Genomic DNA, 24,962 nt, shown 5'->3' with positions numbered 1-24,962 from the left:
GTCCAAGTTGTTGATTTTGGAGCATTATGAAGGTATCAAACATCAATAGTCTGTCAAATGTACACTATTATAGGATGGTTATACATAACACGTGCAGTGTTTTCGTTTTACTGAATACCATACGCAGAATGTAAACAATACTAGCTGCTTTGGAATCAGGGATAAAGTGTCAATGTCAAGTGTAACATTTAGCAAGTCTGTCTGGCGAGTCACAGCTCACGTGATGATCGAGTGAGCACGATACAAGCAAGGGAAACATAGTAGACTTTGAAATCAGCTAATGGTCTAAAATGCTACCTCATGAATATTCTTTTCTGCTCCAGCGGAATTTCTTCAGCCCAGGAATAGGAAGTTGTTAGTTCGGCTCCGGGAGCTTTGAGATTTAATATTGGAAGTGTTGCCTTTGTCAGCCCCTTCATGGATCTGTGGAAATTGGGTATGGTAGAACTTGTTTATTATATTTTTTCTCATTAAATGAATAATTCATACGCCATGTGATCAAGTCTAGATTCTGCAGCAAACAATTACGTGGTAGACTACATGCTGATAGGAAAAAATCGAAGAATGAAACAATTTGGCCCTTCTTCAGACACTCAAATCTAAAAAAACGTAGACCATGTAACGTGGAGAGTTCTGTAAGTGACACACCTCTGGGGAATGGATGGTTCATCAAACTGTGGTGCCGGTTGTGCAATCACCTTTCTGCGCATGGCATTGTTGACTTTCTTCTCTTTTTTCTACAAGAGAAACGGTTGTTAGACCATTTTGTTATTGGTGGTGACAAATTAATTCTGGCTATAAACAACGAATAAAGAATACATATGCCTAACACAACTCATTTTGACGATGAATAACTCCTTTTTGGAGCTTGATATTCACCACAATAATGCTTATATATGTTCTTTCAAAGCGCACCAAACTTGCAGACAACAGAATAAATGAGTAGTCTCTGCACAAGCAGGGTGCCTGTCACTAATAAACTAAAAGATATCTGCAATGTGGGACAAGTACCGAAGATCACAGATTTGTCTACAGAAGATGAAATTCTGGGGCTAATCTCCTGGATCTTGTATGCTGGGGAGCTTCAAGGAGGAACAAGTACACTCTTCTAGACATGGGTAAGACAATGGCCAACCGTACCACAATCAGTACAAATAAATGGTGATGGACAACTGCAATACCTTTTTTTCATACTCCAATGCTTGTTGGTTAATATTAAGCTTGGATTGAGAAATTTCAGCCAAAGGATTGGTTGACTGGACTGGCGTGAAGATTGGCGCACTGATTACGAGAAAAGTTTCACACACGTAAGATGACCGCATTAGAGTGGTTGCCAAAAGCACAGCAATTTTATGGACACATACAAGGAAAAATAAATCAGATTTTTTCGTATGACGTATTACACATCAGCTTACTTGGAAAGAATATATTGAACCTCAGAAATTAGGGCTCCAGCATCTTTCTGTTCTCTTTCTACCGTTGACCCGACCGTTCTAATCAACTTGACAAGACCTTGCTCCTGTCACAGAGCATGACGATGTTACCACATTTGTTAAAGACTGGACACCATGAACGTAACAGTTCGCAATCCATTCGATGTTTTTCGTGGTTCAAGTCTCGTCTAATACATTTATTCGTCGACGACAAAATTTACACATCTTAAATCACATATAATTTATCACTTACGTAAGTGGCAAGTGAATGTTTCGATTGGATCGTGTCATGCTGTGCTACAGAGCTTTGTTCTCATCTTAGCGATAAGTGTTCAGAACAAGTTAATGAGAGCGTAAGCAATCGCATGATGTTGCAGGATAAGAGAACTGAAATGGGTAACACTAGTTCATGGTTCCCAGTTCACCAACGGTATCTAACCTTATCAAACTCTTGGATCCGAAGAACAGAGTTGCGAACTTGGGCTCGTCGGCTAGTCTCAGAACGAAACTCCTGAAAGCGTGACAAATGGCAACCGAACGTACAAAGTTTTTAGCACGGAATAACTCCTTCACCACAGAATAATTTAGGGCCACATAGGAACATCAATTAACATCTGCAAATGAAAGCATGGCTTACCATTGGCACTGTCACTTTACGCTTGTGAATTCGGAGAAGTCCTAGGTCACCGCTGCTTTGGAAAACCTAGAAACTCAAGAGCATAGTTAAACTTCGGGTCGCGAAGCTAGATGGAAAAAAAGTTATCTTGCAACAATAATATTGACATAGAGTGGTTGAGTGTCGTACCCTCTTGTTGAGAGGACGAGCTTTGAATTTGGGAATTTTAGCAAGCTCCTCAATTTCGATCTCTTCGGCACTTTTGAACCTACATCACGAGGATTCGAGTCAAATTCACTTCGTCAAGTTGAAGAATGGCATAAATCCTGTCATGTCGATGGTAACAAGGGATGGTCGCGACGTCCAATACGAATGCACGAAACAGTCATGATACTATTTATCCATAATGTGCGTGAGTGAAAGGAGAGAATATAACTACAAACTCTGATCAGTCCAGTCAAGGAGATAACTCTACTCTGAAGTATCAGGACGCAAACCTTGAAGATCGAATCCTCCGCATTGTCTGAAACTCAGGTGTTTTCGGCATTGTGAGCTTTGGCGACTTGGGCTTCTCCATCTCTAACAACTGAGAGATGCCAACTCTGGCAGGCAGAACATGAAAGCGCGGTGGAGTTTTGTGCAGAAACTTCTGCACCCGTTCCGCCATGGAAACGAATGGAGAGACCTCCCTTGGTTCTTGGAGAGATGGACATCTTTGCATTATCTGCGAAAAGAAAGGAATCACCAAATTACTCTAGATTTCAGGAAACGTGTCTTAAGGCTGAAAACTACAGCGAATCTGTAAACCGCATGGTGAAAGAATTATGTGAAGTGAAGGAAAGTTCAGTCTGCTCTAAGCGCTTTTTCTGAGGAGTTTTTACAAATACGAAATTCTTGAGTTCCTGTCAGACTGGTAGCCTTGCAGTCCCCCATAGAAAGACTGGCCATTGGGTTTTCTGCTTTAAAGATAGTTTTCATGGCTTAGATCCGATCAATATTGTGAAATAAGATAACTTGGAAGCTCAATGTATTCTCATTAAAAGAATGTGTCCTGAAACTCGCATTTGACGGAAAATTGAGCAATTTAATGAAGGGAGGAAGGTAATGTCAAATTTCCACCTGCTTCGTCCTCCCCCTGTCGAGCTTTTGCCTCTTCCCAGCCTGAAATTCTTCTGATACTTGTGCCTTTCGAGCTGCAGCCTTGTCCCTCCGATCGTTGTAAGACCACCTGCACAAAAGGTATTCAATTAAGTAGATTGGGAAATGTTCAATGATTTCGTAAGGTAAATTTACAGCAGACATCTTATGAATTAATGAAGCTGAAGTAATTAATAAGATTGTGGACAGAAAAACCCTTGGAGCCTCAATACGTACATGCATAACTTTTGGGACAAATAAATGATCACCTCAGAAAAGATGAGGCTAAAGAAGACAAGAGCATTCACATCTCTACGGAACTTGGAATCACTATCTGACTGAGCGCAATACAAGCGGAGCAATACATAATCACATATATATCGGCCCTCAATAAGAGTGTTTGATTAATGAGTTAGAACGATACATATAGTTCAGTATCCGATGAATGGAACACTGTGCTGGACAGTGGTTCGTTCAAACGATGAGGATCAAGGTGAATGAACGGAATAGTTCCAACAATCACTGCCTACCTGATATCTGCTAATTCTGTTTTTTTCCGCATAGTCTCGGGAGGATGGGCCGATTCATCGCAAACTTCCGCATACGATCGCTTGGTAGGCATTGGAGAAGTGACAGGTGATAGAGCAGGAATCGTTGTAGCAGTAAATTCACCTAGAGTGCGGCGGGCCAATGAAGCATTAAATGTAGCTGAAGCAAAGACTAGGAAATTGGAATGTACAGTTTGTTCTTCTAATAATGCGTTTGCTGAACAGTCAATTGCAGACAAAGTACCTCGATTATATCCCAATCTCCTCTCCTTACATTGAAATTTTGTATTCACAAACAGGATTCAGGTAGCAGCGTTCCTTCCTAAATTCGATTGGTGGGCTTACCAAGCCAGTCGACAATAAGACTCTCAGGTGCCACTTCAAATTCCGATGACTGTTCCCAACCGATCGTAACCTGCTCGTTCGTCTGCCTTGGGCCATGCGATACATGTGCTAGTATCTGCATAACAAACATATAATTTGTTGTCATGCTCATTAAACAACACTCCCAATAATCGTAGCACAATGCTGTGCAAAGCAGTAAAACTCATGTGCCTTCCTACAACAAGTTATGACAAGCTCTAGCATGTGGTGGAAGGAAGAGTGTTGACGTACCTTGCGGGCTTCCTTGTCACTCGCTTGCCTGGAGCGATCTCTGGCTGCCAAAAGCTCTATAACTGATCCGATCCTAGGAGCGTGCGCTAGATAAAGCATTCCAAGAGATTCCAACAGTTAATGTCGAAGTTTTTCACAGATTGACAAGCTTGGTCCTCATTGTGATAGCTTACACAATTTTTCCTACTATAAAATGCGAACTGTGCGATTAAAGTCTTTCTACAGAGCATCCTGGGACAGCATGTGAGAGCTTACGCGAGGCTTCATTAGGAATTGCACTTGAGAACCACTGATCTGCTCGATCAATATCCCCATGAGACTCTTCATGAGAAAAATCCACGTACTGCGGAGCAGAAAACTCATACTTCGGGTCAATAACTGGGTACCTTGAAATGGTATCAACAACTTTCTCCATTCTGCTCCGTGATCAAAACCACCATCAAAAGTCAGTGGCGTGGGAGCTATTCATTATTCAGCACTTGATTACTGACACACATCATTCACCGATATCTAATAGTCCGTCACGACAAGCTGCCACATTCATCGATTGCCTAGTTGCGCCCGTGCTCCGTGAGTAGTATTCTCCACCTAATTCATTGTCCGAGTCTTTCATGGATTGATGAAAGTCATTGTCTCAGACGAAGAGAAGGAGGAGGCTAGCCGCCAAGTATTGCCTGGTTTAAATTGCTTTTGAAAGTGTGATCAGGACGGTGGAGCGCAAAGTTTCTCCGGCAAAAATAATCCACAAGGCTTCCAAGGTTTTCAGAAGGTATGGTCTCTGATCACCACAGCCTACCTTTGAACCGGATGAATTCCACGCAATGAAATGTGCTTTCATGCAACATTGCAGCCTTCCGAAGAATGTGGAGTGTTCTAACTTATTGTGATAGGGCGTTGCTGGGCTAGAATGCAAAAAGCGATTGCTCGAACACCTCGAATAGAAACATCCAGACTCGGCAAATTAAAACATGACTAGAAACAAATTATGTCTTTCCCAACCGCGCAGGATATAGGATTCTTCAAAATCTAGTATCAACGAGCACTAACCCAATCATATATAGACACAGCGATTCTTGATCGTTAATAGAATCAACACAAATCCATGCTGAGAATATTCTTAGTCAATCACTTTTACAGCAAAACCTTCATGTTTCCAAAAATTAATAAACAAACACACAACGAGTTCTGAGGAGCGCCTGAGAACCCAATTGATTCACCCGGAAAACGACAACTCCGGCCATAGACTGAACCAGTACTAACCATTCATTCACTGTGCGCCTCTTCGACAGGGGCATTACCGTGAGCTCACGAACGGAGCCCACCCACAGTATTCATCACCCAGGAGCCTCTGTTGGCTTGTCACTGGAAGAGTTCAGCCAAGATCTCACCTTGGTTTCGGAGAATAACGGGTTTAAGCTCACTGACACCAACACCGAATGGACCCAGGTCGCCGCTGAGACGGATTGAAATAGTCAGGGGGAGGAGATAGGAAGAAGAAAAGAAAGGGAGGAGGGAGCGGCCCCCGTGGGACTGACACAGGGACACGATGAGAAACAGTTGACGTGGGGCGAAGGGAGGGTGTGGAGGGACGGAAGGACGAATGCGGGCGAATGAGAATTGTGGCAGAACGCGCACATCGAGAGAGACAGAGAAACAGAGGAAGAGAGAGCATTAGCATTGTCATTAGCATTACGAAGTGCTCCAGAGCCTCGAAGAATTGCGAGGCGGCGATGACGTCGCGACGGTGCCGCGACGCGTCTTCCTCGTCGCCGCCGCCAACGGCTCCCTCCTGCAACGGTCCCTTCCCCATCGAGAACATCCGCAATCGCCGTGGGGAACAGAAATGGGAACGAACATTGGAACGGACATGGGAACCATCCCCACAAGCCAGAATTGACCAGCGTTGCATGTGGCTCAAGTCACGTCAAATCAATTTTGCATGGTTCGTGGAAAGAGGTGGCCACTAACCATTTGAAGGGTCTTAAAAAAATACAAAATTTTAAAATAAAATAAAAATCCTATTCGATAAATAATTTTATTCACCCAAACGCATGGATTTCAATTATCAATACTTATATATATATATATATATATATATATATATTTTTTTTTTTCATGCATGTATTAGATATTCTCAAAAAATGATATTATGTGTTTGAATTACTCGACTAACGATATAGTAGCTATTTCATTTATTTATACAGCCTTGCTTAAATTTAAAATTGTTGTGATTTTAGTTGAAAGATGGTGAAGTCACAGGGCATGATTAGACAATGCAATGATTCGGCAAGATAGCAAACATAAACAAATATTATATCCACATAATTTAATGTAAGTTAGCTGCTGTATTTGACGACACATCTCATTACATGATTTGACCTTGAAGATTTTTAATACATCATTTTGAAGAACCATGTGCAGCTTTGATTGTTTAAGCATAAATGACATGCTGTGGTAGTTTTCAGTCCTAATGCTTTTAAAGAAATAAGAATTTAAAAAATTGAATTAATGAAACCAACATTCAATATGCAAAAAATTAAAACGGATTGAATGAATTGTGTGTCTTCGTCAAATTATTTGGAACAACATCAAAATTTATGATCCATTGTGAACACAAAAAATAAATAGGTTGAGAAAAAATTATTTGTGCTCGAAATTTTTTTCTTTGAAATTTAGAAAATAAAATATCACAGAAGATGCTGCAACAACAAAAGTTATTTGTTTAAAAACTTAACTTACACTATGTTTTGTAAGAGACTTATGAGGCTCTCACATGTACACAATCCGATGCCATACTCAACATAATTCAAAATTTTAAAATTAATTGTTTTGATTGCTTATCTCTCTTTAAAAGTATGAAAGAAATGACTGAATAACAATTCAGTCTAACACCACTACAGCTTGAAATACTATATATATATATATATATATATTCATTCTTTGTGTCACACATCTGAATGCATAATCATCTTTTTCTAACAACGCACATAAAATTTGCTCCTAAGAGTAAACTCTTGAGCTACTCAATGCCGGGGAAAGCAAGTGTATATGTTTTTTTTTTTTTTTTTTTATTCTTGATTTTACATCTTCATTAGTCTATTCAATGTATATTATACTCACAAACATATGTGTATATACTAGAAAAGAAAAGATAAGAAAAACAGAAGAAGGAGAATGGGTTTCACACAAAAGACAACAATGAAAAGTCAAGCAAGAGAAACAAACAAGTCCTCTTGTTGACCAACATGTTGTTTAAACTTTACCAGCAACACCTCACAGAGAACACTAATTAAAACTTGCAGAAAAGAAACATCTCCAAAGCAAGACATAAACCAGAATTCAAACACACAAGCACAATCATCTTCTTAATGCAAACACATACATACACAAGATGAGCGCTCCCTTCCCCTCCTTCCATCCTTGATATTGTTGCAGGAAATGAATTGGGTATCTATCAATCCAATTCAATCCAATCCAATCCAAGCTTCCCCGGGTAAAAAATACATTCCTCAGCTCCTCTCTCCCAAAAACTAAAAAACAAAACACGAATGGGGAAAAATCATGGCTAGATAAGTAGTATGAAGGCAATGGACTCCGCACCGCATGAGAGCATGATCCCCCGCAGTTTCAAAAACACACACCCCAATCGCAGCAACAACAGCAGCAGCACATGCTTCATGCCATCCATGAGAAGCACAAGTGTATGTGTGAGTGAGAGAGTCATGAAGTGTGAGTGTGTGGTGGTGGTGTTGGCCAGGGAGGGAGGGATGAAGAAGTAATGAGCCAGTGAGTGCCAGGCGGGGCACATTCACGCAGTAACCCCAGGAATCTACACAACTGCGCTGCACTATCTATGCAACAATCAGGTGGCTGATCGATGAACGAAGATGTGGTGTGGGGTCCTCCAGGAGAGGCGCTTTCGTGTGCTGATGCCTGCTGCAGGCCCGGGGCGTCCGGGCAGAAACCGCATGCGTAGGGGACCATGTGGGATCCCGCGGATGCACAGAAGTGTAACATAGACAGGGGTTTGTTAGGACGGGTTGGCCTTGCTGTTGCCGCTGCCGAGTTGGGTCGTTGTCGGATCAGGACGAAGTCGTGTCTCTTCTGCCCGCGCAGGTGGCTGCGGGAAGGTTTCGTTCTGGGCGCTGTTCGTCTGTGTATGTGGGTGTAGTTGGGAGTTTTTCGAAGGTTGAGAGCTGGAGAGCTGGAGAGGTGAAAGAGATTTCTAGGGTTGGTGTGAGTCAGGATGAACGACTTGCTGTCGCAGACGTTTTCGGCTCGGAAGGCCGGAGGAGCCTACGATGATTTGGAGAGCGGGCCAAGTACCCAAATGGCCGATTTGGGTGGGGGGGACCAGAAATTGGACGGCTTTTTCGCGGATGTGGAGAAAATCAAAGCGGACATGGACAAGATCAAGCAGCTTTTGCTGAAGCTGCAAGAGGCCAATGAAGAGAGCAAGGGCGTGCACCGGGCGCCGGCTATGAAGGCGCTCAGGGAACGCATGGACACCGACATTGCGCAGGTGAGCAAGCTTGCGAGGGGTCTCAAGGGCAAGCTTGAGGCTCTTGAGCGAGGGAACGCTGCGAGCCGGAGGGTTAAAGGGTGCGAGGAGGGAACGCCCACGGACCGGACTCGAATGACCATCACGATCAATCAGCGGAAGAAGCTGAAGGACCTCATGGGCGAATTTCAGGTTCTCAGGGAAAGAATGATGAATGAGTACAGGGAGACCATCGAACGCAGGTATGCAATTTCGTTTTTACCTCACATACCCTTTCCTCACCTGCTGGCAGACGCGTTCTGAAAACGTCGGGTTTTGAGTCAATTGCGCAATAAGGATGCGGGGCAATATGCGGCTGATGGAATTGTTACCTTTGGGCTATCTAGGACATGTGGTACGGATTTAAATTATTGAAAGTTTTGTAGCGAATCCGTCGGTAAGCCTGAACCACCGTAAATCCGCGTGTCGAATTCGCATCAAGTTTGAGATGGGGAATGCCGGGACTCTCTCTCTCTCTCTGCAAATATATATATATAAAAATTGTGGGAACATATTGTCGATTTAGTTTCTAAGTTGTAGCCTCTGGCGCTGCCTGAATGGGGGAAGCAATAATGTTTTTTTCATTTTATGTGCGTGAAGCACAATTATTTACTGCTTTGTTCTACTGTGTTATGGTATGTGCGCCGGGTATTTCGATCGTTAGGTTGCATATGTAGAAAAACTTAAGTCCTGAACAGAGTTCAGCTTCAAAGTGTATTGGAATTGCCTTTGCAAATCGTAGTTAAACTCGATGTCAATGAGCACTCATCATTGTGGTTCTGCTACGATTCTCGTTATAATTCACCGCCTATGAAAGCTTGCAGGAATGACTCATTTAAGGCATTTTGTGATTTATGCAGATATTATACTGTGACCGGGCAACAAGCTGATGAAGATACGATTGAGACTATCATCGAGACTGGTCAGAGCGAGAGTTTTTTGCAGAAGGCAATTCAGGAGCAAGGACGAGGACATGTCATGGAAACTATCAGAGAAATTCAGGAAAGGCACGACTCTGTGAAGGAAATTGAGAAGAATCTGCTTGAATTGCATCAGATCTTCATGGATATGGCTGTGCTTGTCGAGTCTCAGGGCGAGCAGTTGAATAACATTGAAGCTCAAGTCAATCGATCTGCATCGTACGTGGAGAGAGGTACCACCCATTTGAGGGTTGCAAAGTCACACCAAAGAAGTAAGCGCAAGTGGACATGCATAGCAATTATTCTTCTCGTGATCCTGCTCTTAATTATTATTCTCCCTATCCTGAAATCTAACAAAGTAATTTAAGGGAATGAGTTTTGTTTTTTTTATCAAGCCTGTCATTTTTGGTCTTCTACAAGTGATCCCCAGCTGATAGTGTCTCACAGCTTCACTCTGTAAGTCTGCTACATTTGTTTTACTTGAAATATGTTTTCGATTGTAAATTCACGTACGAGCTCAGTGAGGGGAGAGCTCAGTTTATTTTTATTTTTATCATGTTGCTTTTTTCTGCTAAAATTAAATGTGGTATAGCGGGCATAGATTTTTTAACCTTTATACGAAGATGAAAAGTCTCATGTACAATTTTATAAAGGTGGTTTGTTTTCATTCGCGGTTTTCAAACCTTTAAACTGAAGTATTTTCTATTTTTTCAAGCAGTTACACTTGAACTATAAAGTTGCGGTTGAGTTCATTCACTAGTCCTATATGAGCACATACTTGCAATGTTTTATCGTGGTACTGATGCGACCTCACTGGAGTACTAGGAAACGGTGCTGCTGTTCAGTGAAGATGCTATGAATAATTTTATTTGTTGGTGTGCTTTTCAAAGCAATATCGAAATGAACCCTCCAACTGTGGGTTCCATACTAGCAATTTCATTGACGGCTAATCCTTGCAGTTTTCAATGTCATCCCTTTCTGTCTTATCAGCAATTTTTCAGATCTAAAATTTAAAGAGACATTGTTGTTTATGCGATCATAATGACCGTCGTCAGTGGAGGTCTCAGAACTCTTTTGTTGATTTTGTGCAGCGCCTCTTGTTTTTATTGACTACTTCGTTCAGACCTGTTCGTTGTTTAGGAAGTGTGCATTAAGTGTGGTTATTCTATGCCTTTCAATTTCAGAATCGTCCAGGTGTACAATGCATTTCATTTTCTACTCTTTGCATTACTTTTCATATATATTTTAGTTACGTTATTTTTTATAGTTTTGGCTTTGTCAAGAGGTGCAATTTCAAACCCTTTCTAATCATTTTTGTAGTTGGTCCTACAGTACTGTTTTGTAGAATCTGTATTGGGAAGGAGGCAATCGACTTCTTTTTAGCTATCTCTCCAGGGCTTTTTGTAATTTTATAATGTTCCATCATATGTTGAATAAGTTTCAAATTTAGAATTTTAGATAGTATGCTATATCAGATAAGTATATTCCACAAATCTCAAATAATTTAAACTAAAAAGGCATATTATCATTGATTAAGATTTACTGATGGATCCACAAAAATATGTGTAGACATAAGATATTACATTCTAAAATTAATAGCTTACAGTTATTTGTAATTTGAAAACTTAATAAGATATCTTTAAAACGTGCTATTGAATTCTTACTTTCTTAATAGATGAGGACACTGTGATGAATTTTAACACGGATCTCATACTGACAAAGGTTTTAAAAGATTGAATACAGTAATTTCTCATATTCTTCTGGTTCATATGAATTTTAATTTCAGTAGATAACTTTGTATTTATACACATGTGCATGCCACGACTACACTTCAGTTTTTGCAATATTTCAAGAACCTCACTTATTTCAAAGCAATTCACATAATGAATCATTTTAATACTTGTTAAAACACAACATTATGTTGTTTGAACTTTTGTTTTAGTATAAATAAACAAATTGATAAATTCTGTTGAATGTGTCGTATATACGTTTGTATTTGGTATCAAAAAGAATAAAAAGTAATCGACGATTACAAACACACACCTAAAAATAAATAAATAGGTTTTTAATGCAAATTTTTTAGTTCTAAATCTATTACTTTTCTTTGATAATTTCTGGTGTTTGTAGTTTCTCTAGCATTAATATGACATTGGTAATTTACTGTTTTTTTAAACTATTAATCTGCAATATAAAAATTAAACAATTGTCCTTTTATAGTTAATACCAAGATTTTATTATCATTGTTTTGAATAAATTAATTATTTCTCTAATATCTAATTCTTCAAAATCATAATTCATTTTTAAACAATCAGAAGAAACAAATATAAACAAAATTGTCACAATTATTAAAACTAACCTAGAATCATATACATAACAAAAATTAAGAACATTAAGTTGCTACATAACATAAAACATTCAAGTCATAACATTAAATTGCAACCTAAAATAAATAGTTGAGACCCACAAGAATAAAGACAAAAGAATAGTTGTATAGTAAATTGAATCTCAATACATTTGAGGGAGAATGCTTGTAGTGCATACCATACTAGTATTGTTGATGTCTCAATTTGCTCTAGATCTTGCAAAAGAGTGAATTAGTGTGGCAATCTTGGTAACTTCAAAACTTATGTTTTTTAGATGGAACTATGTTTAGGGTTTGGTTTTCAAAGACCATTGCTTTGTAAACAAATCCTAGCTGGGTTTGGTTTGCGACAACAAAGCCATGCTTTTAAAACCAACGCATAACACTTCATATAAATACAAACCCCAGCAATGCTCTGCGAAAGTGTGAATCAGCATTGTTTGTAGAAAAAGTGAGGAAGATGACCGCCATAGCTCCGCTTGGCTAGGTGGATGAATAATGTAAAAAGAGATGAAAGTTGTTCGTCAACGAGACTAGGTCTCAGGAATTAGGGTTTCGGATGGCTGGGGGGGTTTTGATGCAGACGACGCGCACTTCGTAGTCCTCTTTCGGTGCCGCTCTCTTCTCAGCACTGTTTTTCTGCTGCCATGTCGAAGCGCGGTACGTGCTTTGCTCCTGTCTAGTTATCCGGGCTCTGTGTTGTTGTACTCACCTTTTTTTTTTTTTTTTTTTTTTTTTTCTATTGGTTTGCTAAATAGTATCTGAAAGTCCACTACGCATGAGTTGTGAGTGAGAGGAGTTAGCGACGAGAATGCGTGCGCATGATGCAGTATGTCTTGTTGGTGTCTCGCTGTATGGGAAATCCTTACCTGTTTTCGTTCTAGCAATTTTGTGAATGCTTCTTGAATTCTGTGGGATTGAAGGGGTTGAACTTTTTAGGGTTTTTTGTTAGGTTTAAGTTGACATTCCATTCCTGGGTGTGGTTTTTGTGGAGAGAGTGCTGAGTTGGGAAGTCATGTAGTTGAGTCGTAGGTTGCAAAGAAGTTTAAGTGTACTCGTTTGTAGACAGTTAGAGTTTTGAAGTGATGCATTTGATGATTATTAGGGGTTAATGATGTGCAGGTAGAGGAGGCTCCTCCGGGAACAAGTTTCGGATGTCCCTTGGTCTTCCAGTGGGCGCCGTGGTGAATTGCGCAGACAACACAGGTGCGAAAAATCTGTATGTCATCTCCGTGAAGGGAGTGAAAGGGCGTCTGAATAGACTGCCCGCCGCTGCCGTCGGAGACATGGTTATGGCTACAGTGAAGAAAGGGAAGCCTGACCTGCGTAAGAAGGTTATGCCTGCTGTAATTGTTCGCCAGCGCAAGCCATGGAGGCGTAAAGACGGAGTTTTCATGTACTTTGAAGGTGTGATGAGTAACTGCCCTCAATCTAATAAATGAAAATTATGTTACGATTTTATGTAGATATGGTGTGCAAAACTACTGACTGGTGTACACTGAGTGTGTACTATCGATGTGGGCCCCGAGACAGGTAACTCACGACGGTAGTGTGCCCACATTTAAACCCTAATATGTAGACCCTGCTGTTGGTCGTAGAGCATGACAGTAATGTGAGTCCTCAATTTAAGATGTTCTAATCGTCCCCGGTGACTTTATTTGGTGCAGATAATGCTGGCGTGATCGTGAACCCCAAGGGAGAAATGAAGGGTAATTTATTACTATCACGTCGTTGGACTCAAACTATTCTTTGTGAATGGGATCGGCAGCATAAGCGGCGAGTTGATGTTTTCATGAATATATTCCTGACCTGTCGAGTGCCCTCTGGTTTTTTGCAGGGTCCGCTATTACTGGACCAATTGGGAAGGAATGCGCAGATTTGTGGCCCAGGATTGCTAGTGCCGCCAACGCCATTGTTTGAAGGTTTACTTCGAGAGTATAGTGTTCTTGAATATCTGGGTTGCAATTGAAGGGCAAAATTTTTGTGAAATAAAATGGATCTTTCATGCATTTCCACGTAATCTGAGACCAGGAATGTGTTTATTTTGGTTGCCTCGAGTACCACTTTTTGGAGGTTGGAAATTGACGTAGTTTCAGTATCTGGTCTGAAGACAATGTGCAGAGTACTGGATGCTTTTGTATTCTCAATGCATAGGGTTATTGATTCCAAAGAGGCATGAGGCTACAATTAACAATCATCATAATTCAACCACTTGATATTTTTCAACCATAAAAACATATATTTTTATAATTTTGAAGCTAAAATCAATGCAACTACTCAATACCTTCTAAATCGAAACATGATGTCAATATGCTTTTATCAACATATTAAATAATCATAATTTACAAAGAAAATTAAATATTCACTTTTCAAAAATCACTCTTTGAAACAAATGAAAATAATGTTACACTACACCATTGACATTCTTTAGAACACATGTAAGTAAGCAATTGCTCCAGATTCATTGAAGTTTGTGTAACTAAGAAGAGTATCATGGCAGTAAACAAATGCTAAATGCTATAATCAAGCTATCATTCTTTTTAATATTGCTGGTGAATTGTCTTCTACTTCATATCACTTGCTAGAAAATCAAATGCAAGCATAATTACTGCTTTCAAAATTTAAAACTATTAGACAAACATTAGTTTTTCTTCATACCGTCAGTTTTTCTCCCATCCAGATGGTTAGATCAGTTCCATACAATCTTCAAATATTGAAACTTTTGATTGGAAACAAATTAACCTTCAAAAACAGTTTTTACTGTGACAAAATAGATCATACATCTTTAAGCTAATCAGTGACCTAAAAGCTACTAATACAATTTAAAAAAATATCAACATTCAAAGTTTTCACTAAGAATTTCTCTAGTGAAGTGGACAGTATGAGATGAACCAAAGAAACTTTTGTCGAATTGAAGTATCAGATTTGTTGCTTTGATGGGCCCTAACCATATTGGGTTGCGGTGCAAGTTAGCACGGGATATCCTTCATTTTCTCTCGCATTTAACGTTGCACTCAATTCCCAAGTGAACCCACAAAAGCTACACCCATGTCCGGAGTGTTCGAATGCATGACGGTATGAAGGAAATTGAAGAAAACAATACGAATCGTATGCAAGTGCTCTGGTTCGGACATTAACCTTGATTTTGACGATGGCTTGCGTGTGGCGATCCGCTATATATTGCATACAGAACTGCTCGACTTCCTTCTAGATCACATGATATTTTCCAACCGAGCGACTGTGCAAACTCCACCCATCTGTGACGTTTTGCTCGTAAGTTCTGTATTTTCTTCAAAATATTCTGAAGAAAAGTGTTGATCCAGGTACCCAGGAGGAACGTTATTTTTGTTCGAGTAAGTTGATACGGAGGATTTGCAGTATCTTAACTGAACACGTGTTTGATGCGTCTTGCTAGAAGTTTCGAATATCCTCTACGTGAAGTGGAGTGCCCACCTGATCACCAGTAATCGTATCAAGATCACACACCATCTTTGAAGTGGTGAAACTGACTCGGATCCCTAATTACAATCTCTCGTCCAGTGACCTTTGAGATGAGTTTTGTATGGCAATCTGGGCACACTCGCCGGTTCTTGTGTACATGAATTGGTTTATGCCTCTCTGTGTGCAATAGTCCACAAGCAATAGCCAACTTCTCGCTATGAGTTTGACCTAGCTCCTTTTCCTCATTAATATTATGCAATACTAGTCGGGTATTGGTGGCGTTGCCTTCAGCCTTCACTTTTTCCATTAAACGATTCTCTACGGCGTAAATCTCCTTCGTTTCTACGTGAAGTGTGTCTCCAAAAACAAAGCGGTGCAGTTATTCATAACCTCAATCCAAGTACACCTTGGCTGTTTCAGAAAACCTCTTCCCAGCATCATTCTGGACACCAGTGACACCTGGTCCCACATTCAGCTGCAGCATAGATGTTGGAGACAGATACATACGTAGAAGCGTCTTTAGGTTCCAGCTTCAGACGCTCTTTAGCAGCAAATTCAGCCATTTCTAAGTTACCATAGGTCCTACAAGCACAAAGTAAGGCTCCCCAAGGAGCTCCGCTAGGATCCAGTTGCATATTAAGGATGACATTCTTTGCTTCCTCCAAGTGTACTGCCCGTCCCAGAAGATCCACAAAGCAGATGTAATGCTCCATTGCAGGATCCATGCAATAGTCTTTGGTTGCGGCTACATTAAGAATACTAAGATAAGTTGCTGCATCGGGAACAACTCCTTCTCTCTGCATCTCGAGAAACAGGGAGTATGCTTCGAGCCCATGACCATGTTGTACAAGTCCGCCAATCATTGCATTCCATGCGTTGTACCATTTTGTCAAAAACTAGACGGGCATCGTCGATACTGCCGGTCTTGGAATATGTATGGACAAGCGCTGTGCCCGCTTGAACATCAGAATCAAATCCGGCTTTCTTAGCATGACTGGATACCTCTGCGAGCCATTCCAAAGTCCTTAAATTCGCATTAGGATTGAGGATGCTTGAATAAGTAGTTGGATTGGGTACAAACCGCTCTCTCGGCATCTGGAGGAAAAGGGAGTATGCTTCATCACTACGGCCATGTCGTGCAAGTCCACCAATCATTGCATTCCATGTGATAAGGTTGCGGTCCACCATCCTGTCCAAAACAAGATGGGCATCTTCAACACTGCCACTATTGGCATACATGAGGACAAGCGCTGTGCGAACACGCAAATCACATTCAAGTCCAGCTTCGATAGCATGCCTATGAGCCTCCACTTTCAATTCCCGCACTCGCACTGGGAATACTTACATAAGTAAGTGGATTCGGGACAACCCCTTCTCTTTGCCTCTGCAGGAAGAGCGAGAACGCTTCGTGTCCATCCTGTGCAAGTCCACCGATCATCCCGTTCCAACTCGCAACATCGCGTTCAGCCATTCCTTCAAAAATCAATCTTGCATCATCTATACTGCCACTCTTGGCATACATGTGAATAAGGGCATTTTCCACACTGATATTAGAATCAAGTCCCATTTTGACGACATGTTTGTGAACCTCCTTAAGCCATTCCAAGGCGCCTGAGCTTGCACAAGTATTGAGGATACTGATATAGGTACCTACATTTGGAACAAACCCTTCCCGCTGCATCAGGGAAAAGAGGGAATACGCTTCATGCCCACGCCTATGTTGTGCAAGGCCACCAATCATCACATTCCATGTGATTATATCGCGATGCTTTATACCATCAAAAATTAATTTGGCATCATCTATACTGCCAATATTGACAAGCATGTGAACAAATGCAGTTCCCACACGAATGTCACCATCAAGCTGTGCTTTAACAGCTTGGCTATGGACCTTCTTCACCCATTTCAAATCCCCAGCAGTTGCACTTGTACCACTAAGAATACTCAAATAAGTAACTTCATCATGAACAAAACCTTCCCTCTGCATCTGGAGAAAGAGAGCGAAACATTCATGCCCGTACCCATGTCGTGCAAGCCCTCCGATCATTGCATTCCAAGTGATTACGTTGCGTTCTATCATCCTGTTGAAAACTAGACGAGCATCATCAATACTACCACTTTTAGCGTACATGTGAACAAGTGCACTACCTACACGAACATCAAGATCAAGTCCCGATTTCCCACAATATTCGTGGACCTCCTTTATCCAGTCTAAAGCCCCCGTGCTTGCATTTGCATTGAGGATGCTTATATAGGTGGTCGCATCTGGAACGAACCCATCTCTTTGCATTTCGAGAAAAAGGTCAAAAGCTTCCTGCCCACGTCCGTGCTGTGCAAGTCCACCAATCATGACGTTCCAAGATATAACATCACGCTCAACCATTTCTTCAAAAATCATTCTGGCATCATCAATACTGCCACTCTTTGTATACATGTTGGTAAGTGCATTCCCCACATGTACATCTGACTGAAAGCCACTGTCCCTAATGTGTGTATGAATCTCTTTGCCCCATTTCAAAGCCGGAGGGCTCACACATGCTTTCATAATGCTCAAGTAAGTGATCTTATCTGGCTTTCCACCTTCTTGGCGCATTTGGTTGTAAATCTTAATTGCATCTTTAGTGCGATCATACTCAGCATAACCTCCGATCATGGTAGTCCAAGTGACGACATTCTTCTTCTCAAGTTTGTCAAATACTTTGCGTGCATCCTGCAATCTCCCGCATCTGTTGTAGACTCTCATTATTTTGTTAGCAACAAACAAATTTTGCTCCATTCTACTCTTGATAATGCAGTCATGAAGCTGCTTGGCTGATTCAAGGTCCTTCTGCTTGAGGCACCTTTGTAAAACATCAACGTACATGTAAGAGTCTATAGGAATGCGATGTTGAACATGGCTCTGGAGAATAGCAATGGCTTCTCTTAAGGTAGTTGCGTTTTGCAAGTGCTTCAAACCAGCGTCATTAACAGGTGTAGTTTGCCTCCACTCGCTCGTACTAGTAAGTTGAGAATAACTTTTCCCATGCTTACTGTTGGGTATAAACACTTTCTTCCTGTACATGCAAAAACATTAGTTACATCCAAGCAATTGTGGTTTTTCAAATTTTTAAAAGTTTGCACTGACAATCAAGATAAGTAATTCCATGTGAGTGCGTGTAGTCATAGAAAAATACCTTGCGAATTGTGATGAACCTTGAAAGACTCGGGGTTCCGAGGAAACAAGTCGAACCCTTCCACTTTGAGTTACTTTCATCAGCATTGCCTTCATATAAATTGCCTTCGCCCATTGCGGAGTTGACGGATCAACAATCCAAAGAGCTTCGCCGGTGACTTTATGTTTGTAGTCAGGTACTCGATCATTTTTCTGTGATCCAGTTTCAAAACACATTACCAATTGTTCAATCGAAGTGTATAGTAACCACTGGAATAATCAAAAACCAAGGAAAGACTTAAGAGGAAAGGAATTAGTATTTTCTTGAACCCTTCATGATTCAATGATGGCCAAAGGCGTAACTGAGATAACTCAATCCACACTCCTAAATTATAAAATTCAGTACTATACTACTTTCAATTGGGTCACTAACCACTCGTAATTCCATTGATTCATTTCTGTTTGTTTACTACATTTTCCATCAAAACACTACCTTGTTGGCTGTGTTGTCCCACCATTGGAAAGGACCAGCAAAATACTTCTTCCACAAGTGTTCTATATCATCTGTCTCACCTGCACCATCTCCAACAGTAAGCTGCTACTCCACAACCAGTCGTCAAATATATTTTACCAAAAAGAAAGAATGTGGGCCAAATAAAAATTGCACTACAAAAAAGTCGTTTGATTTTGATTTAACTGCATCATGTCTTGATGAGCGACAGTTACTCAACAACATGGTGAAAGAAAACCAATAAATCTTAGGTTGAAGGAATTGATTTACTTCTTTGAAATAAAAAGTAGAGTTGGGAGCGTAACATGTGTAAATTTGTACCATACCTGAAACATTTTTTTCTCCATGAGCTCGACGGAGATGATTACGTCTTTCATCCCTTAAACCTTCAAAAAAGAATGAAGAGTATACACATGAGCGCTGAAACTGCCGTCCAGGCCAGACGGTGCCATTCAAAAAAGAACCGTTGAGAGCAGGGCCTACACGTACCCTCTGTGCCTGCACGTCAAAAGCATATGGCATCGTTCATCACCAGTGTAGTCACGTCCTAAAAATTGACCAACAAACTGTCTATCACATCCAGCAGAAATCAACAATAGCATGACATATATACTTCTTTTAGTTGTCGTCGTACATCATGACAGAAAATGAGGAAAGGAACGATTCCACCTAACTTTAACTGCAATGGTGTACATGGACGCTGTGTTTCACAAACATATTGCATCAACTCCTAAGAAACGAAGTAGATGTAAAGACTGACTCGCTCCACCCATCCATAAGCTCACTATTTACATTAGAAAAATTGAGGAGCTGAAATCTCGAGTCCATTGCTATTCCAGCCCCCAGCATAAAGGCCTCCAATAACGCCTAGATATTTTTGAATGCATGATCAACAATCTTGCAATTCTGAATCCCGCTCCGGCAACGCGAACCTAAATCACAAGGGTGCCAGAACATTCACTTCAAGAACTTTTAAATTAACGCCAATATATCTGCTTAACTAAGTAAAAAGTGGGAAAGGTACTTGTGCTCTAAATCGAAGAACCAGGAATGAGCAAGGTAATCATGGTTGGAATCATTTAACAGTTATGCACAATTAAAGCTATCATTACGAAGATGATAATCTGGAAGACACTAATGATATGAGACATGGATGCATTTTATATCAATAATCGTAAATTTAATCGTACGTAATTAGATTACAGGTTTCAGATTGAAGGCAAAAACATCATCCTGCCATCACAGGTAGTACTTACTGGAGAATCGCGCCGGAGGTTGACGGATATAGGGTTGGGCCTCCCGAATACGTGGTTGCCACTCCTCTCTAGACACGAAAAGTATTTTCTGACAAGTCTGGGATTGCTTCGCACCCAGGGACTCGAAATTTTCCACAACCGTTTCGTGAATAAGCATTCCGCACAAAAATTGCACCACCCAAGCTGATGGTTCTATCACTAAAGTACTCCGCTACTGCCACTTCAGTATGCATAGACTTGGTTTGTGTGCAACCCAGCTGTCTGAATTCAACTACGCAATGCCTTGTCGCAGAACCCGAATAAGTGCAGAATTTCTTAGCAAACGGACACAATAATTCATCACAGAGAAAGTAATAGTATGATTTCTGGACAGCATTGTAGCATCAAACCCCCCCAATTAGCTTACGAAAACTAAAACCATTACTCCGCTCAACAACAAAACATGGGTTCAGTTTTAGTGCAACTCATATTCCCAAGGCTGCAAAGTCGAAATTTGATAATTCTAGTGTTGGCATTGATCCCCGAAACTGTGTACATAACACTCAGAAACACTTGAAATGAAGGTGAGCATTGGAGGGCAACGTAAAAGAGGAGCTCATACCACATTGTGGGGCGCTAACCGCGGCAGCTCACAGACATCTCCTCCACCGACCCAAGGTATGCGCGAAAGCACGAGAATTTACCTAAAAGCAAACAAGCCTGTGCAGATTTGATTGCTCGTTGCCATCAAAGATATGCAGACACAGCGCCGCGAGACACGATGTGCAGGGGCGAGGAGATGCAACCTCGGACTTCAGTCGAGATGGCTTCCCACCTTGTCACAAGAAGTCCAGTGGGATAAGAGGGCATGTAGAGGAGATGACAAGATTGGGCATGTGCTTCGGCATCGTTCATTTCCTTCTTCTTTCATCCATGAACAGTGGATTCGGAGACACCCATTTTTGGCTTAGGACGTGGATCCTGGACACCGTCGGATACTAGATCTGATGGGTAGAGGCTAAGGCAAAGAGCCGTTAGGAATTGCGCGTTCACTGGAACATTCCCAATGCGTCCCATATCAACCTCCATCCCCTCCTGCACACTCCGTGGTACTTCCACTGTTACTTGCTCTCTGTCACTGTTCACACTTTATGCATTCCATCTGTGACAGGCGATATTCTGATAACTTCCGTTTTCTGCTATCTTGTGACTTCTCTATCTGCTCTAACTGAAGTTTGTGATTTGTATGTTGCTGAAAGTTGAGTCTTTGTTGAGTAATATCGAGTTTGTTTTTAGCTTTGTGGGTTGCGGTGAGATTTGGGAGGTCGGTAATTTGTTGGTAAAGTTCGACCGTCAAGATGCAGTCTATGGCAAAGTCCTTCCAGACCCCGACGAAGACGAACAGCGTGAGCTGTGGTAAGTGGGACAGTGTATCTCTGAGGGAGAATGTCAGCCCCGTGCAGCTTAAGAAGAAGACCCCGAAGGCCAAGACTCCTGGGAGAGCGGTAATGCACTTGGCCCCCCGGTCGCAGATACTAGCGGGTGGATATTGACAGTGCAACGTCATGCTTATGGGAATGTGAGCTGATCAATTTTCTCTGCTCTTTCCTTCAGACCGATCGGTTCATCACCGACCGAAGCGCAATGGACTTCAATGTTGCTAATCTAATGCTGACGAAGGAGAATTCTTCCATGGACGTAATCTCTCCCTCCCGGGTGAGTCTCGACAGATTCTGTTTATTTAATTTTTAATTTATTTTTACTTTTGATAATGTGACTGTTCAGAATGCAAATGTGCTGTGCCTTACCTGGACAAGCATGCTGTATAGGATGAGTACAAGAAACAGTTGGCCGAGAGTCTTTTGAATAACAATGGCCAGAAACAGAGCCGCATCTTGGCATTCAAGAGCAAGCCTCCTCCTCCCCCCGAAGGACTCCTGAACAACAATCGAACGCTGTACTCTCAGAACGTGGGTGCAGCTCAGTTCAAACCTAAAAAGATGTTTCGCCACATTCCTCAAGCTCCTGAGAGGACCCTAGATGCCCCTGACATGGTTGATGACTACTATCTTAACCTAATGGATTGGAGCTCTTCTAATGTTTTGGCTATCGCATTGGGAATGACTGTTTACTTGTGGGATGCTACCACTAGCTCCATAGAGGAGCTGGTGACAGTGGACGAGGAAGGTCCAATCACCAGTGTTTCTTGGGCACCTGATGGTCAGTACTTGGCTGTGGGACTGAACAACTCTACTGTCCAGCTGTGGGACTCAACTTCACTGCGCCAGGTTTGCCCATCTATTTATTTGTGCTCTCCCTCCATGTAGTAGCCCCCTAGTGAAGAATCCCCCGGACAATTCTGGTACAGATCATTGTCTTCACATGAACGTCGGGTGACTTGTCCCTACGGATATCAGATAGGTCGATTCCTTATAAACTCATCTTGTTGTGTATTAATGCAGCTGAGGACCTTAAGGGGTCACTCTGCCCGAGTGGGAGCTCTGGCCTGGAACGGCCCAACCCTTGCCACAGGTGGGCGTGATAACGCTATCTTGAATCATGACGTGAGAATCAGAGACCACGTCATCGGGAGCATGGAAGCTCACGAGCAGGAGGTGTGCGGATTAAAGTGGTCTCCATCTGGGCAACAGTTAGCCAGCGGTGGTAATGACAACATATTGCACATATGGGATGCATCAGCTGCCTCTTCTGCCTCTGCTAGCCCACTCCACAGCCTTGACGAGCATCAGGCTGCTGTCAAAGCTTTGGCTTGGTGTCCGTTTCAAAGCAACCTGCTGGCCTCAGGAGGTGGAACCGCGGATCGATGCATCAAGTTCTGGAACACGCATACTGGAGCGTGTGTGAACAGCATTGATACTCATTCCCAGGTGTGTGCTCTTCAGTGGAGTAAACACGAGAAGGAGATTCTGAGCTCTCACGGGTTCAGCCAGAACCAGTTGTGCCTGTGGAAGTATCCGTCCATGGTGAAGATGACTGAACTCTCAGGGCACACATCCAGGGTGCTACACTTGGCTCAGGTAGGTTTTGTTGGCATTAGACGTTATTATCAATACTTCATGTCTGCGGTAGAGGGCTCTAACTAGACCATTGAAAAGCCTCCGTTCTCAATTATTGGTCACTGATGTTGTGATGTGACAGAGTCCTGATGGATACACTGTGGCATCTGCTGCCGGCGACGAGACATTGAGATTTTGGAACGTATTTGGAACTCCGGAGACCAAAGAAGTGAACATCTCACACCGAACGAAGAAAGTTGGGAGTGCGCTAACATCCCTAACGAGAATTCGTTAAGCAGTCCAAATTCAAGTTTCGGCTAGATGAGGTAAGGAACTTGATCTCTGGATCTAATTTGTAAATGCTGTTTTAAGTATGTGTGAACATAATCCTTCGATGCTTAGTCCATTGTTGAACCAGGACAAGTACAAACTCTATTGTAGTGTGTGCGTGCCGGTGCTGCTAGTGTTGCTCATAATTAGTGTGGAAATGATTTAGTTTTTGCTACATGACTGTTAGAGATGAACCTGCTATCTGTTATATATGCCCGATTGACCCGCAATGGGTATCCTCTATGGCGTTCATAAGCGCCAACATATATCTGGAAGTATTTATCTATTTTCAGAATCCGAAGATTACGGTCAATGTCAACCCAAGGGTACAAGTGACATCGTTTGGGTCAGGCCTTCCTCGAAAGCAATTTTCATGCCACTTCAATCAGATCTGCACGATCCCATGCCTTAGAAACTGAATAGAAACCTTAACTTGTGGATGTTTCTCCACTGCAGTTTTGACATGTACCCATAAACAATTTAAAATTTACTGGAATATATCCCACTCAAAACCTTCATAAGACGAATCGTTCAATCGCCACATCTGTAAGCACCGACTGGAGGTGTCTTCCTTCGCCGTGCCGATGACTTTGAGATTACACTGGTGGCTACACGCAAGTTCTTTTCTCGGAGTATGGTGTGGCGAAGCATATTACAATTGACAATAAATGTCACTGCTATGTGTCGCCAAATCGTTATTACTTACTTGCTGCCAATGCAGCAGTGCGGACAGTGACAAATTAACTGCCAATGAATTTTGTCTATACCTGAAAATTTTTGCCGCTTGGCTGCACCATCATCATCATCTCCCTCACTGAATGAGAAAGAAAATTGGTTCCATCGGCCCCGACCGTTCTTTGCACACACCACTCCACATGCGACATACATAATTCGCAATAAGGCATGTGCATCTCTGCCCCTACCTGCGAGCACTCTGCCGGAGCACCTAGTAACCTTCAATCCCAATTCTACAATGAAAGATCCATGTGCTCATCATATCCTATGGTAACATGAGGTTTCCTCTTTGTTACATCTCTATTGCAAATACTGTATTCTATCTTAAGAACGAAAACTGATAATGGTCCTGAATGTAGCGGACGGAGCCG

General features: G+C 41.7%; 4 protein-coding genes and 1 pseudogene across 6 annotated transcripts; 3 read left to right on the top strand and 2 right to left on the bottom strand.

The window, feature by feature from the left end:
• Positions 1-24: 24 nt before the first annotated feature.
• On the bottom strand, positions 25-5,906 carry LOC112276546 (protein TPX2). 2 transcript variants are annotated; one of them, XM_024507951.3, is made up of 14 exons: positions 5,738-5,906; positions 4,605-4,765; positions 4,350-4,435; positions 4,080-4,194; positions 3,717-3,858; positions 3,169-3,277; positions 2,547-2,773; positions 2,239-2,317; positions 2,071-2,136; positions 1,873-1,944; positions 1,416-1,519; positions 1,182-1,281; positions 649-737; positions 25-423 (listed from the first exon to the last, which is right to left on the bottom strand). In XM_024507951.3, exons 2-14 carry the CDS (start codon positions 4,762-4,764, stop codon positions 294-296), a joined length of 1,479 nt encoding a protein of 492 aa, XP_024363719.1. In that variant the 5' UTR covers position 4,765; positions 5,738-5,906; the 3' UTR covers positions 25-293. The 2 variants fall into 2 exon arrangements, with proteins under 2 accessions (XP_024363719.1, XP_090103272.1); XM_090247146.1 differs by lacking the exon at positions 5,738-5,906 and having other exon boundaries at positions 4,605-4,867.
• Positions 5,907-8,288: 2,382 nt separating this feature from the next.
• LOC112277031 (syntaxin-125) lies at positions 8,289-10,561 on the top strand. Its single transcript, XM_024508991.3, has 2 exons — positions 8,289-9,092; positions 9,750-10,561. Exons 1-2 carry the CDS (start codon positions 8,596-8,598, stop codon positions 10,174-10,176), a joined length of 924 nt encoding a protein of 307 aa, XP_024364759.1. The 5' UTR covers positions 8,289-8,595; the 3' UTR covers positions 10,177-10,561.
• A 2,225-nt stretch (positions 10,562-12,786) lies between these two features.
• LOC112277033 (large ribosomal subunit protein uL14x/uL14z/uL14y) lies at positions 12,787-14,180 on the top strand. Its single transcript, XM_024508992.2, has 4 exons — positions 12,787-12,831; positions 13,294-13,578; positions 13,839-13,880; positions 14,009-14,180. The coding sequence occupies exons 1-4, from the start codon at positions 12,819-12,821 to the stop codon at positions 14,089-14,091; spliced, it is 423 nt and encodes a 140-aa protein (XP_024364760.1). The 5' UTR covers positions 12,787-12,818; the 3' UTR covers positions 14,092-14,180.
• Positions 14,181-14,908: 728 nt separating this feature from the next.
• LOC112277029 (pentatricopeptide repeat-containing protein At3g12770-like) lies at positions 14,909-21,409 on the bottom strand (annotated as a pseudogene). Its single transcript, XR_016500562.1, has 7 exons — positions 21,132-21,409; positions 20,531-20,895; positions 20,067-20,206; positions 19,601-19,772; positions 19,257-19,336; positions 18,786-18,976; positions 14,909-18,665 (listed from the first exon to the last, which is right to left on the bottom strand). The product of XR_016500562.1 is annotated as a pentatricopeptide repeat-containing protein At3g12770-like (transcript).
• Positions 21,410-21,563: 154 nt separating this feature from the next.
• LOC112277030 (cell division cycle 20.2, cofactor of APC complex) lies at positions 21,564-24,684 on the top strand. The gene is made up of 5 exons (XM_024508990.3): positions 21,564-22,014; positions 22,124-22,225; positions 22,339-22,797; positions 22,972-23,547; positions 23,669-24,684. Exons 1-5 carry the CDS (start codon positions 21,868-21,870, stop codon positions 23,819-23,821), a joined length of 1,437 nt encoding a protein of 478 aa, XP_024364758.1. The 5' UTR covers positions 21,564-21,867; the 3' UTR covers positions 23,822-24,684.
• The last annotated feature ends 278 nt before the right edge of the window (positions 24,685-24,962 follow it).

Source organism: Physcomitrium patens, chromosome 24, assembly GCF_059467195.1.
Source record: "Physcomitrium patens ecotype Gransden chromosome 24, ASM5946719v1, whole genome shotgun sequence".
Classification (NCBI taxonomy): domain Eukaryota; kingdom Viridiplantae; phylum Streptophyta; class Bryopsida; order Funariales; family Funariaceae; genus Physcomitrium; species Physcomitrium patens.
The sequence above is the reverse complement of the archived record's forward strand: the minus strand, read 5'-3'. Positions and strand labels throughout refer to the sequence as shown.

Excerpts from the sequence above, each read along its gene's own strand:
- LOC112277031 (XM_024508991.3), top strand. The coding sequence starts at position 8,596 with ATGAACGACTTGCTGTCGCAGACGTTTTCGGCTCGGAAGGCCGGAGGA. Across the intron at positions 9,093-9,749 it reads AGGGAGACCATCGAACGCAG|ATATTATACTGTGACCGGGC; the intron begins GTATGCAATTTC and ends TGATTTATGCAG.
- LOC112276546 (XM_024507951.3), bottom strand. The coding sequence starts at position 4,764 with ATGGAGAAAGTTGTTGATACCATTTCAAGGTACCCAGTTATTGACCCG. Across the intron at positions 2,137-2,238 it reads CTCGTCCTCTCAACAAGAGG|GTTTTCCAAAGCAGCGGTGA; the intron begins GTACGACACTCA and ends TTGAGTTTCTAG. Across the intron at positions 1,520-1,872 it reads GGATCCAAGAGTTTGATAAG|GAGCAAGGTCTTGTCAAGTT; the intron begins GTTAGATACCGT and ends GCTCTGTGACAG.
- LOC112277033 (XM_024508992.2), top strand. Across the intron at positions 13,579-13,838 it reads AGTTTTCATGTACTTTGAAG|ATAATGCTGGCGTGATCGTG; the intron begins GTGTGATGAGTA and ends TATTTGGTGCAG. Across the intron at positions 13,881-14,008 it reads CCCCAAGGGAGAAATGAAGG|GGTCCGCTATTACTGGACCA; the intron begins GTAATTTATTAC and ends GGTTTTTTGCAG.
- LOC112277030 (XM_024508990.3), top strand. The coding sequence starts at position 21,868 with ATGCAGTCTATGGCAAAGTCCTTCCAGACCCCGACGAAGACGAACAGC. Across the intron at positions 22,226-22,338 it reads ACGTAATCTCTCCCTCCCGG|GATGAGTACAAGAAACAGTT; the intron begins GTGAGTCTCGAC and ends CATGCTGTATAG. Across the intron at positions 22,798-22,971 it reads ACTCAACTTCACTGCGCCAG|CTGAGGACCTTAAGGGGTCA; the intron begins GTTTGCCCATCT and ends GTATTAATGCAG.